Below are 14,711 nucleotides of genomic sequence, written 5' to 3' on the forward strand. Positions count from 1 at the left end.
ACCATGTGCACACATACAGTCCTCTGATACCATGTACCATGATACCATGTGCACACATACAGTCCTCTGATACCATGTGCACACATACAGTCCTCTGATACATACATGTACCACACATACAGTCCTTCTGATACCATGTACACATACAGTCCTCTGATACCATGTACACACATAAGTCCCTACCATGTAACCCCTCTCCTCTGTCTCCAGAGGACACATACCTCCACCCCAAACTCCTAACCTCTCTCTCTCTCTCTCTCTCTCTCTCTCTCTCTCTCTCTCTCTCTCTCTCTCTCTCTCTCTCATATCTTCTTCCCGGCAGTCGCCTCCCAGTTTCCAACCATGAGAGACAAGCCTCAGCATCACAATAGGCTCACCGAACAACAGGGTTTGTAATTCCTCATGTCTTCCCATTCTGTTTGTTGTATTAGAATAAGATATATATTCTGTGTAAATGTGGATCTATGTACCATAGCATTTGATGTCAGAATATAGAATAGCTGTGCAACTCTATGTTTTGTTCACTAAAAACATAGAGTTGGCTAGAGGGCACATCAATGATGCTGTCAATTTAAAACAGGTGCATATTCTATCCGGCTCTTTGTACTTAGACGCGTTGCTGGTAGTCATGAGGTTGTTGTGTCACGTCTAGTCTGTGTTGTTGATTCCCATGTGTTTTCCTCATAGAGACAGAACTATACGTTTATAAGTCTGTACTCATGTGTTTCCTCATAGAGACAGAACTATACCTTATAAGTCTGTACTCTGTGTTTCCTCATAGAGACAGAACTATACCTTTATAAGTCTGTACTCTGTATGTGTTTCTCATAGAGACAGAACTATACCTTTATAAGTCTGTACTCTGTATGTGTTTTCCTCATAGAGACAGAACTATACCTTTATAAGTCTGTACTCTGTATGTGTTTCCTCATAGAGACAGAACTATACCTTATAAGTCTGTACTCTGTATGTGTTTCCTCATAGAGACAGAACTATACCTTATAAGTCTGTACTCTGTATGTGTTTCCTCATAGAGACAGAACTATACCTTATAAAGTCTGTATGTGGTGTGTGTTCCTGTGTGGCCTTGTATATAGATGCCAGAGAGTCACAGTGGTCTGTTCCTTCGCCTCTCCCCGCCAACCCCTTCACCCCTACTCCCTTTAAGGTTTGTACACCTGTGTGTGAGTCTGTGTTTCCACCCCCTAACCAGAACCCTTTAAAACAGACATACACTGTATCCATATACTGCCTCTCACTACCACCAATACAGACCTGTCTACATGTGTGTGTCTATATGGGGTGTGTTTGTTTTGTCCCCGTCTTCAGCCGACAGCCAATAGGACGGTCAGGAGAAGCCCCACAACTGTCTCTGCACCAATCACACGGAGAGACACGGAAGACGACGGCTGGAGTGGGTTACGCACGCACGCACGCACGCACGCACGCACGCACGCACGCACGCACACACACACACACACACACACACACACACACACACACACACACACACACACACACACACACACACACACACACACACACACACACACACACACACACACACACATCACGCACGCACGCACGCTCACACACACACACACACACACACACACACACACACACACACACACACACACACACACACACACACACACACACACACACACACACACACACACACACACACACACACACACACACACACACACACATCATTATAGGCCTGCCAGAATAACCACTAGTCTCCTAGACACTGACAGGAGGGGATTGAACCAGAATAACCACTGACAGGAGGGGATTGAACCAGAATAACCACTGACAGGAGGGGATTGAACCAGAATAACCACTGACAGGAGGGGATTGAACCAGAATAACCACTAGTCTCCTAGACACTGACAGGAGGGGATTGAACCAGAATAACCACTGACAGGAGGGGATTGAACCAGAATAACCACTGACAGGAGGGGATTGAACCAGAATAACCACTAGTCTCCTAGACACTGACAGGAGGGGATTGAACCAGAATAACCACTGACAGGAGGAGATTGAACCAGAATAACCACTAGTCTCCTAGACACTGACAGGAGGGGATTGAACCAGAATAACCACTGACAGGAGGAGATTGAACCAGAATAACCACTAGTCTCCTAGACACTGACAGGAGGGGATTGAACCAGAATAACCACTGACAGGAGGGGATTGAACCAGAATAACCACTAGTCTCCTAGACACTGACAGGAGGGGATTGAACCAGAATAACCACTAGTCTCCTAGACACTGACAGGAGGGGATTGAACCAGAATAACCACTGACAGGAGGGGATTGAACCAGAATAACCACTAGTCTCCTAGACACTGACAGGAGGGGATTGAACCAGAATAACCACTAGTCTCCTAGACACTGACAGGAGGGGATTGAACCAGAATAACCACTGACAGGAGGAGATTGAACCAGAATAACCACTAGTCTCCTAGACACTGACAGGAGGGGATTGAACCAGAATAACCACTGACAGGAGGGGATTGAACCAGAATAACCACTAGTCTCCTAGACACTGACAGGAGGGGATTGAACCAGAATAACCACTAGTCTCCTAGACACTGACAGGAGGATTGAACCAGAATAACCACTAGTCTCCTAGACACTGACAGGAGGATTGAACCAGAATAACCAGTTGACTCTGAAGGTGAACACGGCCTTCATTTCCTACTTCAATCCATTTGTGTTTCATTCTCTCTCTCTTTCTCTACTGCTTCCTCTCTGTCGTCGTCGTCCCCCCCCCCAGAGAGGATGATGTCCAGGTATGGAGGTCTTCCAGGTGAGCTCCATATGATAGAACTGGAGAAGAGTCCCCGTGGAGTCACGAGCACCGAGGCCCCGGGACAGGGTCTGGTTCCTGGTCTGGGTCTCAGCCTGACGGAGGACAGGGATGGTTCCAGAACCCACCTCGGTGTCTACGTGGCCGGGGTCGACCCCCAGGGGGCGGCGGGGCGAGACGGACGGATACGGGCGGGAGATGAGCTACTGGAGGTGAGTCAGTGTGTGTGAGAGAGATTAGAGAAAGAGACACCACACTGCAGGTGGCAGTATACTACCCCTCTTTCAGTTTGTTTTAATGACTCGTAGAAGTTTCAATGCAGACAGCGGTGAATGGAGCTGCCCATGCTGTCACAGAATACAGGATGGCACAGATACAATGACGGACCCTCTATCCACCTCTATGATGGCTAGATACAATGAAGGACCCTCTATCCACCTCTATGATGGCCAGATACAATGAAGGACCCTCTATCCACCTCTATTATGGCCAGATACAATGAAGGACCCTCTATCCACCTCTATGATGGCCAGATACAAAGAAGGACCCTCTATCCACCTCTATGATGGATAGATACAATGAAGGACCCTCTATCCACCTCTATGATGGATAGATACAAAGAAGGACCCTCTATCCACCTCTATGATGGCCAGATACAAAGAAGGACCCTCTATCCACCTCTATGATGGATAGATACAAAGAAGGACCCTCTATCCACCTCTATGATGGCTAGATACAATGAAGGACCCTCTATCCACCTCTATGATGGCTAGATACAATGAAGGACCCTCTATCCACCTCTATGATGGCTAGATATAAAGGACCCTCTATCCACCTCTATGATGGCTAGATATAAAGGACCCTCTATCCACCTCTATGATGGCTAGATACAAAGGACCCTCTATCCACCTCTATGATGGCTAGATACAAAGGACCCTCTATCCACCTCTATGATGGCTAGATACAAAGGACCCTCTATCCACCTCTATGATGGCTAGATACAAAGGACCCTCTATCCACCTCTATGATGGCCAGATACAAAGGACCCTCTATCCACCTCTATGATGGCTAGATACAATGAAGGACCCTCTATCCACCTCTATGATGGCCAGATACAAAGGACCCTCTATCCACCTCTATGATGGCTAGATACAATGAAGGACCCTCTATCCACCTCTATTATGGCTCGATACAATGAAGGACCCTCTATCCACCTCTATTATGGCCAGATACAAAGGACCCTCTATCCACCTCTATGATGGCTAGATACAATGAAGGACCCTCTATCCACCTCTATTATGGCCAGATACAAAGGACCCTCTATCCACCTCTATGATGGCCAGATACAATGAAGGACCCTCTATCCACCTCTATGATGGCTAGATACAATGAAGGACCCTCTATCCACCTCTATGATGGCTAGATACAAAGAAGGACCCTCTATCCACCTCTATGATGGCTAGATACAATGAAGGACCCTCTATCCACCTCTATGATGGCTAGATACAAAGAAGGACCCTCTATCCACCTCTATGATGGCTAGATACAAAGAAGGACCCTCTATCCACCTCTATGATGGCTAGATACAAAGAAGGACCCTCTATCCACCTCTATGATGGCTAGATACAATGAAGGACCCTCTATCCACCTCTATGATGGCTAGATACAATGAAGGACCCTCTATCCACCTCTATGATGGCTAGATACAAAGGACCCTCTATCCACCTCTATGATGGCTAGATACAAAGGACCCTCTATCCACCTCTATGATGGCTAGATACAAAGGACCCTCTATCCACCTCTATGATGGCTAGATACAAAGGACCCTCTATCCACCTCTATTATGGCTAGATACAAAGGACCCTCTATCCACCTCTATGATGGCCAGATACAAAGGACCCTCTATCCACCTCTATGATGGCTAGATACAAAGAAGAACCCTCTATCCACCTCTATGATGGCTAGATACAAAGGACCCTCTATCCACCTCTATGATGGCTAGATACAATGAAGGACCCTCTATCCACCTCTATGATGGCAAGATACAAAGGACCCTCTATCCACCTCTATGATGGCTAGATACAAAGAAGGACCCTCTATCCACCTCTATTATGGCTAGATACAATGAAGGACCCTCTATCCACCTCTATGATGGCTAGATACAAAGGACCCTCTATCCACCTCTATGATGGATAGATACAAAGAAGGACCCTCTATCCACCTCTATGATGGCTAGATACAAAGGACCCTCTATCCACCTCTATGATGGATAGATACAAAGAAGGACCCTCTATCCACCTCTATGATGGCCAGATATAAAGGACCCTCTATCCACCTCTATGATGGCCAGATACAAAGGACCCTCTATCCACCTCTATGATGGATAGATACAAAGAAGGACCCTCTATCCACCTCTATGATGGCTAGATACAAAGGACCCTCTATCCACCTCTATGATGGCTAGATACAATGAAGGACCCTCTATCCACCTCTATGATGGCTAGATACAAAGAAGGACCCTCTATCCACCTCTATGATGGATAGATACAAAGAAGGACCCTCTATCCACCTCTATGATGGATAGATACAAAGAAGGACCCTCTATCCACCTCTATGATGGATAGATACAAAGAAGGACCCTCTATCCACCTCTATGATGGATAGATACATTACATTACATTTAAGTCATTTAGCAGACGCTCTTATCCAGAGCGACTTACAAACAAAGAAGGACCCTCTATCCACCTCTATGATTAAATCCCACCAACCCCCCATATATTTAGGATGTTTATAATAGCAATAAGGCACCTCAGGGGGTTTGTGGTATATGGCCAATCTACCACGGCTAAGGGCTGTGTCCAGGCACTCCGCGATGTGTCGATCCTGTATGGTCATAGTCACCAGATCGCTACAGCCATTCCTCAACACTGTTGTAGAGGACCACAGCCCCTAACATACAGTACCATCAGTATAGTAGTAATGTATAGTATTATATATTATGTCCCCGAACATACAGTACCATCAGATATAGTAGTAATGTGTAGTATTATATATTATGTCCCCTAACATACAGTACCATCAGTATAGTAGTAATGTGTAGTATTATATATTATGTCCCCTAACATACAGTACCATCAGTATAGTAGTAATGTATAGTATTATATATTATGTCCCCTAACATACAGTACCATCAGTATAGTAGTAATGTGTAGTATTATATATTATGTCCACTAACATACAGTACCATCAGTATAGTAGTAATGTGTAGTATTATATATTATGTCCTGGTTGTAGATCAACGGTCAGATCCTGTATGGTCGTAGTCACCAGAACGCTACAGCCATCCTCAACAGGGCTCCTTCTAAAGTCCAGATTCTCCTCACCAGGTACAGTATAGAACCACACACAGTAAATGGGACACGACACGACAATACTGTTGAGATGCCCCCTTTTTGTTGACGTTTCGTGTAGAAGAGTTTATATCAAATAAAATCAAAAAATATAGTAACTATTTTGGATTTATTCGTTGTCAATACGGTGACCAATTAATCAACTGTGACCACCAATTACTAGATTATATTTCCAAGATGGCGACTGTGATGTCTGACAGAGGTGTTATTGTTTTGATCAGGAATAAAGTGGCTCTGGCGCAGATGACTCAAGGACCCATGGGTGGGGACTCCTCCTCTTCCTTCCTCCACCCCTCCATCTCTCTCTCCTCTTCCTCCCTCCATCCCTCCATCCACGTCTCTTCCTCCCATCCCCCCATTCCTCCCCACTCCTCAGTCGGCACCGCCAGGAACGCCTCCTCCTCCTCCTCCAGCGGGCGATCTGATTGGCCAACGGGCTCCTCTCTGACCCCTGACCTCCTGAGCTGTCCCATAATACCCGGCGTTGACAGCACCATAGAGATCTGTAAAGGACACTTGGGCCTGGGACTCAGCATCGTGGGGGGGTGTGACACGCTACTGGTAAGAGAGACAGGGAGAGGGAGTGAGAGAGAGAGAGAGAGAGAGAGAGAGAGAGAGAGAGAGAGAGAGAGAGAGATGGGAGAGAGAAAGAGAGAGAGAGAGAGAGAGAGAGAGAGAGAGAGAGAGAGAGAGAGAGAGAGATGGGAGAGAGAAAGAGAGAGAGAGAGCGAGAGAGAGAGAGAGAGAGAGAGAGAGAGAGAGAGAGAGAGAGAGAGAGAGAGAGAGAGAGAGAGAGAGAGAGAGAGAGAGAGAGCATGATAGTGTGCGTAAAGGACACATAACTCGGCCTCATCATCGGGATGAGGTACTGTAGAACACCCTCTACTGGGGTAACATACCAACTGGTCTGATGATGTACTGTAGAACACCCTCTACTGGGGTAACATACCAACTGGTCTGATGATGTACTGTAGAACACCCTCTACTGGGGTAAAATACCAACTGGTCTGATGATGTACTGTAGAACACCCTCTACTGGGGTAACATACCAACTGGTCTGATGATGTACTGTAGAACACCCTCTAACATACCAACTGGTCTGATGATGTACTGTAGAACACCCTCTAACATACCAACTGGTCTGATGATGTACTGTAGAACACCCTCTACTGGGGTAACATACCAACTGGTCTGATGATGTACTGTAGAACACCCTCTACTGGGGTAAAATACCAACTGGTCTGATGATGTACTGTAGAACACCCTCTACTGGGATAAAATACCAACTGGTCTGATGATGTACTGTAGAACACCCTCTACTGGAGTAACATACCAACTGGTCTGATGATGTACTGTAGAACACCCTCTACTGGGGTAACATACCAACTGGTCTGATGATGTACTGTAGAACACCCTCTACTGGGGTAAAATACCAACTGGTCTGATGATGTACTGTAGAACACCCTCCACTGGGGTAAAATACCAACTGGTCTGATGATGTACTGTACTGTAGAACACCCTCTACTGGGGTAACATACCAACTGGTCTGATGATGTACTGTAAAACACCTCTACTGGGGTAAAATACCAACTGGTCTGATGATGTACTGTAGAACACCCTCTACTGGGGTAACATACCAACTGGTCTGATGATGTACTGTAGAACACCCTCTACTGGGGTAAAATACCAACTGGTCTGATGATGTACTGTAGAACACCCTCTACTGGGGTAACATACCAACTGGTCTGATGATGTACTGTAGAACACCCTCTACTGGGGTAAAATACCAACTGGTCTGATGATGTACTGTACTGTAGAACACCCTCTACTGGGGTAACATACCAACTGGTCTGATGATGTACTGTAGAACACCCTCTACTGGGGTAAAATACCAACTGGTCTGATGATGTACTGTAGAACACCCTCTACTGGGGTAAAATACCAACTGGTCTGATGATGTACTGTAGAACACCCTCTACTGGGGTAAAATACCAACTGGTCTGATGATGTACTGTAGAACACCCTCTACTGGGGTAACATACCAACTGGTCTGATGATGTACTGTACTGTAGAACACCCTCTACTGGGGTAAAATACCAACTGGTCTGATGATGTACTGTACTGTAGAACACCCTCTACTGGGGTAACATACCAACTGGTCTGATGATGTACTGTAGAACACCCTCTAACATACCAACTGGTCTGATGATGTACTGTAGAACACCCTCTACTGGGGTAAAATACCAACTGGTCTGATGATGTACTGTACTGTAGAACACCCTCTACTGGGGTAACATACCAACTGGTCTGATGATGTACTGTAAAACACCCTCTACTGGGGTAAAATACCAACTGGTCTGATGATGTACTGTAGAACACCCTCTACTGGGGTAACATACCAACTGGTCTGATGATGTACTGTAGAACACCCTCTACTGGGGTAAATACCAACTGGTCTGATGATGTACTGTAGAACACCCTCTACTGGGATAAAATACCAACTGGTCTGATGATGTACTGTAGAACACCCTCTACTGGAGTAACATACCAACTGGTCTGATGATGTACTGTAGAACACCCTCTACTGGGGTAACATACCAACTGGTCTGATGATGTAGTGTAGAACACCCTCTACTGGGGTAAAATACCAACTGGTCTGATGATGTACTGTAGAACACCCTCCACTGGGGTAAAATACCAACTGGTCTGATGATGTACTGTACTGTAGAACACCCTCTACTGGGGTAACATACCAACTGGTCTGATGATGTACTGTAAAACACCCTCTACTGGGGTAAAATACCAACTGGTCTGATGATGTACTGTAGAACACCCTCTACTGGGGTAACATACCAACTGGTCTGATGATGTACTGTAGAACACCCTCTACTGGGGTAAAATACCAACTGGTCTGATGATGTACTGTAGAACACCCTCTACTGGGGTAAAATACCAACTGGTCTGATGATGTACTGTAGAACACCCTCTACTGGGGTAACATACCAACTGGTCTGATGATGTACTGTAGAACACCCTCTACTGGGGTAAAATACCAACTGGTCTGATGATGTACTGTACTGTAGAACACCCTCTACTGGGGTAACATACCAACTGGTCTGATGATGTACTGTAGAACACCCTCTACTGGGGTAAAATACCAACTGGTCTGATGATGTACTGTACTGTAGAACACCCTCTACTGGGGTAACATACCAACTGGTCTGATGATGTACTGTAGAACACCCTCTACTGGGGTAAAATACCAACTGGTCTGATGATGTACTGTAGAACACCCTCTACTGGGGTAAAATACCAACTGGTCTGATGATGTACTGTAGAACACCCTCTACTGGGGTAAAATACCAACTGGTCTGATGATGTACTGTAGAACACCCTCTACTGGGGTAAAATACCAACTGGTCTGATGATGTACTGTAGAACACCCTCTACTGGGGTAAAATACCAACTGGTCTGATGATGTACTGTAGAACACCCTCTACTGGGGTAAAATACCAACTGGTCTGATGATGTACTGTAGAACACCCTCTACTGGGGTAAAATACCAACTGGTCTGATGATGTACTGTAGAACACCCTCTACTGGGGTAAAATACCAACTGGTCTGATGATGTACTGTAGAACACCCTCTACTGGGGTAAAATACCAACTGGTCTGATGATGTACTGTAGAACACCCTCTACTGGGGTAACATACCAACTGGTCTGATGATGTACTGTACTGTAGAACACCCTCTACTGGGGTAAAATACCAACTGGTCTGATGATGTACTGTACTGTAGAACACCCTCTACTGGGGTAACATACCAACTGGTCTGATGATGATGTACTGGTCTGATGAACACCCCTACTAACATCTGTACTGATACCAACTGGTCTGATGATGTACTGTAGAACACCCTCTACTGGGGTAAAATACCAACTGGTCTGATGATGTACTGTACTGTAGAACACCCTCTACTGGGGTAACATACCAACTGGTCTGATGATGTACTGTAAAACACCCTCTACTGGGGTAAAATACCAACTGGTCTGATGATGTACTGTAGAACACCCTCTACTGGGGTAACATACCAACTGGTCTGATGATGTACTGTAGAACACCCTCTACTGGGGTAAAATACCAACTGGTCTGATGATGTACTGTAGAACACCCTCTACTGGGATAAAATACCAACTGGTCTGATGATGTACTGTAGAACACCCTCTACTGGAGTAACATACCAACTGGTCTGATGATGTACTGTAGAACACCCTCTACTGGGGTAACATACCAACTGGTCTGATGATGTAGTGTAGAACACCCTCTACTGGGGTAAAATACCAACTGGTCTGATGATGTACTGTAGAACACCCTCCACTGGGGTAAAATACCAACTGGTCTGATGATGTACTGTACTGTAGAACACCCTCTACTGGGGTAACATACCAACTGGTCTGATGATGTACTGTAAAACACCCTCTACTGGGGTAAAATACCAACTGGTCTGATGATGTACTGTAGAACACCCTCTACTGGGGTAACATACCAACTGGTCTGATGATGTACTGTAGAACACCCTCTACTGGGGTAAAATACCAACTGGGGTAAAATACCAACTGGTCTGATGATGTACTGTAGAACACCCTCTACTGGGGTAAAATACCAACTGGTCTGATGATGTACTGTAGAACACCCTCTACTGGGGTAACATACCAACTGGTCTGATGATGTACTGTAGAACACCCTCTACTGGGGTAAAATACCAACTGGTCTGATGATGTACTGTACTGTAGAACACCCTCTACTGGGGTAACATACCAACTGGTCTGATGATGTACTGTAGAACACCCTCTACTGGGGTAAAATACCAACTGGTCTGATGATGTACTGTAGAACACTGTACTGGTCTGGATGACACACCCTCTACTGGGGTAACATACCAACTGGTCTGATGATGTACTGTAGAACACCCTCTACTGGGGTAAAATACCAACTGGTCTGATGATGTACTGTAGAACACCCTCTACTGGGGTAAAATACCAACTGGTCTGATGATGTACTGTAGAACACCCTCTACTGGGGTAAAATACCAACTGGTCTGATGATGTACTGTAGAACACCCTCTACTGGGGTAAAATACCAACTGGTCTGATGATGTACTGTAGAACACCCTCTACTGGGGTAAAATACCAACTGGTCTGATGATGTACTGTAGAACACCCTCTACTGGGGTAAAATACCAACTGGTCTGATGATGTACTGTAGAACACCCTCTACTGGGGTAAAATACCAACTGGTCTGATGATGTACTGTAGAACACCCTCTACTGGGGTAAAATACCAACTGGTCTGATGATGTACTGTAGAACACCCTCTACTGGGGTAACATACCAACTGGTCTGATGATGTACTGAACACACCAACTCTGATGATGATGAACACCCTTACTGTAGAACACCCTCTACTGGGGTAAAATACCAACTGGTCTGATGATGTACTGTACTGTAGAACACCCTCTACTGGGGTAACATACCAACTGGTCTGATGATGTACTGTAGAACACCCTCTAACATACCAACTGGTCTGATGATGTACTGTAGAACACCCTCTACTGGGGTAAAATACCAACTGGTCTGATGATGTACTGTACTGTAGAACACCCTCTACTGGGGTAACATACCAACTGGTCTGATGATGTACTGTAAAACACCCTCTACTGGGGTAAAATACCAACTGGTCTGATGATGTACTGTAGAACACCCTCTACTGGGGTAACATACCAACTGGTCTGATGATGTACTGTAGAACACCCTCTACTGGGGTAAAATACCAACTGGTCTGATGATGTACTGTAGAACACCCTCTACTGGGATAAAATACCAACTGGTCTGATGATGTACTGTAGAACACCCTCTACTGGAGTAACATACCAACTGGTCTGATGATGTACTGTAGAACACCCTCTACTGGGGTAACATACCAACTGGTCTGATGATGTAGTGTAGAACACCCTCTACTGGGGTAAAATACCAACTGGTCTGATGATGTACTGTAGAACACCCTCCACTGGGGTAAAATACCAACTGGTCTGATGATGTACTGTACTGTAGAACACCCTCTACTGGGGTAACATACCAACTGGTCTGATGATGTACTGTAAAACACCCTCTACTGGGGTAAAATACCAACTGGTCTGATGATGTACTGTAGAACACCCTCTACTGGGGTAACATACCAACTGGTCTGATGATGTTGTCATGTTTGTCATTTATTGTCATGTCTTGTCCCTGTGCTCCCCATGCTATTCGTTTCCCTCTGCTGGTCTTGTTTGGTTCTTTCCCTCCTTCTACCCCTCTCTCTCCCCCTCCCTCTCTCACTCTCTCGCTCTCTCTTCTCTCTGTCGTTCCGTTCCTGCTCCCAGCTGTTCCTATTCCCCTAATCATCATTTAGTCTTCCCACACCTGTTCCCGATCCTTTCCCCTGATTAGAGTCCCTATTTATTCCTTTGTGATCCGTTCCTGTCCCGTCGGTTCCTTGTATTGTATTCACCATGCTGTGATTGCGTTTCGCCCTGTCCTGTCGTGTTTTTGCCGTGATTGTGTATCACCCTGTCCTGTCGTGTTTTGTGCCTTCATCAGATGCTGCGTGTGAGCAGGTGTCTCAGTCGACTACGGCCTGCGCCTACCCGGCGACCTGCAGTCTGTGGCCGCTTCTCCAGTTGTTTCCCTCTACAAGTCTAGAGGATTTCTGTTATTCCGTTTTGGACTTTAATAAACTCTGTTTCTGTTAAGTCGCGTTTGGGTCCTCTTTCACCTGCATGACAGAAGGAACCGACCAAGGAATGGACCCAGCGACTTCAGACGCTCGTTACACTGCCGTCGAGATCCAAGGAGCCATGCTCGGCAGACACGAGCAGGAATTGTCTGCTGCTCGCCATGCCGTGGAAAACCTGGCTGCTCAGGTTTCCGACCTCTCTGGACAGTTCCAGAGTCTACGTCTCGTGCCACCTGTTACTTCCTGGCCTGCCGAGCCTCCAGAACCTAGGGTTAATAACCCACCTTGCTACTCCGGGCAGCCCACTGAGTGCCGCTCCTTTCTCACGCAGTGTGAGATTGTGTTCTCTCTCCAACCCAACACATACTCTAGAGAGAGAGCTCGGGTTGCTTACGTCATTTCACTCCTTACTGGCCGGGCTCGAGAATGGGGCACAGCTATCTGGGAGGCAAGGGCTGTTTGCTCTAACGATTTCCAGAACTTTAAAGAGGAGATGATTCGGGTTTTTGACCGTTCAGTTTTTGGTGGGGAGGCTTCTAGGGCCCTGGCTTCCTTATGCCAAGGTGAACGGTCCATAACGGATTATTCCATTGAGTTTCGCACTCTTGCTGCCTCTAGTGAGTGGAACGAGCCGGCGCTGCTCGCTCGTTTTCTGGAGGGACTCCACGCAGTGGTTAAGGATGAGATTCTCTCCCGGGAGGTTCCTTCAGATGTGGACTCTTTGATTGCTCTCGCCATCCGCATAGAACGACGGGTAGATCTTCGTCACCGGGCTCGTGGAAGAGAGCTCGCATCAACGGTGTTTCCCTGCTCCGCATCGCAACCATCTCCCCCTCTGGCTTTGAGACTGAGCCCATGCAGCTGGGAGGGATTCGCATCTCGAATAAGGAGAGGGAACGGAGGATCACCAACCGCCTGTGCCTCTATTGTGGAGTTGCTGGACATTTTGTTAATTCATGTCCAGTAAAAGCCAGAGCTCATCTGTAAGCGGAGGGCTACAGGTGAGCGCAACTACCCAAGTCTCTCCATCAAAGTCCTGTACTACTTTGTCGGTCCACCTACGCTGGACCGGTTCGGGTGCTACATGTAGTGCCTTGATAGACTCTGGGGCTGAGGGTTGTTTCATGGACGAAGCATGGGTTCGGAAACATGACATTCCTTTCAGAGAGTTAGATAAGCCTACGCCCATGTTCGCCTTAGATGGTAGTCATCTTCCCAGTATCAGATTTGAGACACTACCTTTAACCCTCACAGTATCTGGTAACCACAGTGAGACTATTTCTTTTTGATTTTCCGTTCACCGTTTACACCTGTTGTTTTGGGTCATCCCTGGCTAGTATGTCATAATCCTTCTATTAATTGGTCTAGTAATTCTATCCTATCCTGGAACGTTTCTTGTCATGTGAAGTGTTTAATGTCTGCCATCCCTCCCGTTTCTTCTGTCCCTACTTCTCAGGAGGAACCTGGCGATTTGACAGGAGTGCCGGAGGAATATCATGATCTGCGCACGGTCTTCAGTCGGTCCCGAGCCAACTCCCTTCCTCCTCACCGGTCGTATGATTGTAGTATTGATCTCCTTCCGGGGACCACTCCTCCTCGAGGTAGACTATACTCTCTGTCGGCTCCCGAACGTAAGGCTCTCGAGGATTATTTGTCTGTGTCTCTTGACGCCGGTACCATAGTGCCTTCTTCCTCTCCGGCCGGGGCG

The 14,711-nt window shown here is 46.4% G+C and overlaps 1 protein-coding gene across 1 annotated transcript; it reads left to right on the plus strand.

Annotated features, from left to right (window-relative positions):
- Window positions 1-1,146: 1,146 nt before the first annotated feature.
- Window positions 1,147-6,792, plus strand: LOC124029726 (inaD-like protein; the record flags this gene model as incomplete). Its single annotated transcript, XM_046341335.1, has 5 exons — window positions 1,147-1,168; window positions 1,330-1,414; window positions 2,789-3,033; window positions 6,116-6,207; window positions 6,453-6,792. Coding segments are annotated over exons 3-5 (672 nt in total), but the record flags the coding sequence as incomplete, so codon positions are not given.
- Window positions 6,793-14,711: the final 7,919 nt, after the last annotated feature.

This window comes from Oncorhynchus gorbuscha, unplaced genomic scaffold (genome assembly GCF_021184085.1).
Source record: "Oncorhynchus gorbuscha isolate QuinsamMale2020 ecotype Even-year unplaced genomic scaffold, OgorEven_v1.0 Un_scaffold_7447, whole genome shotgun sequence".
NCBI classification, from domain to species: domain Eukaryota; kingdom Metazoa; phylum Chordata; class Actinopteri; order Salmoniformes; family Salmonidae; genus Oncorhynchus; species Oncorhynchus gorbuscha.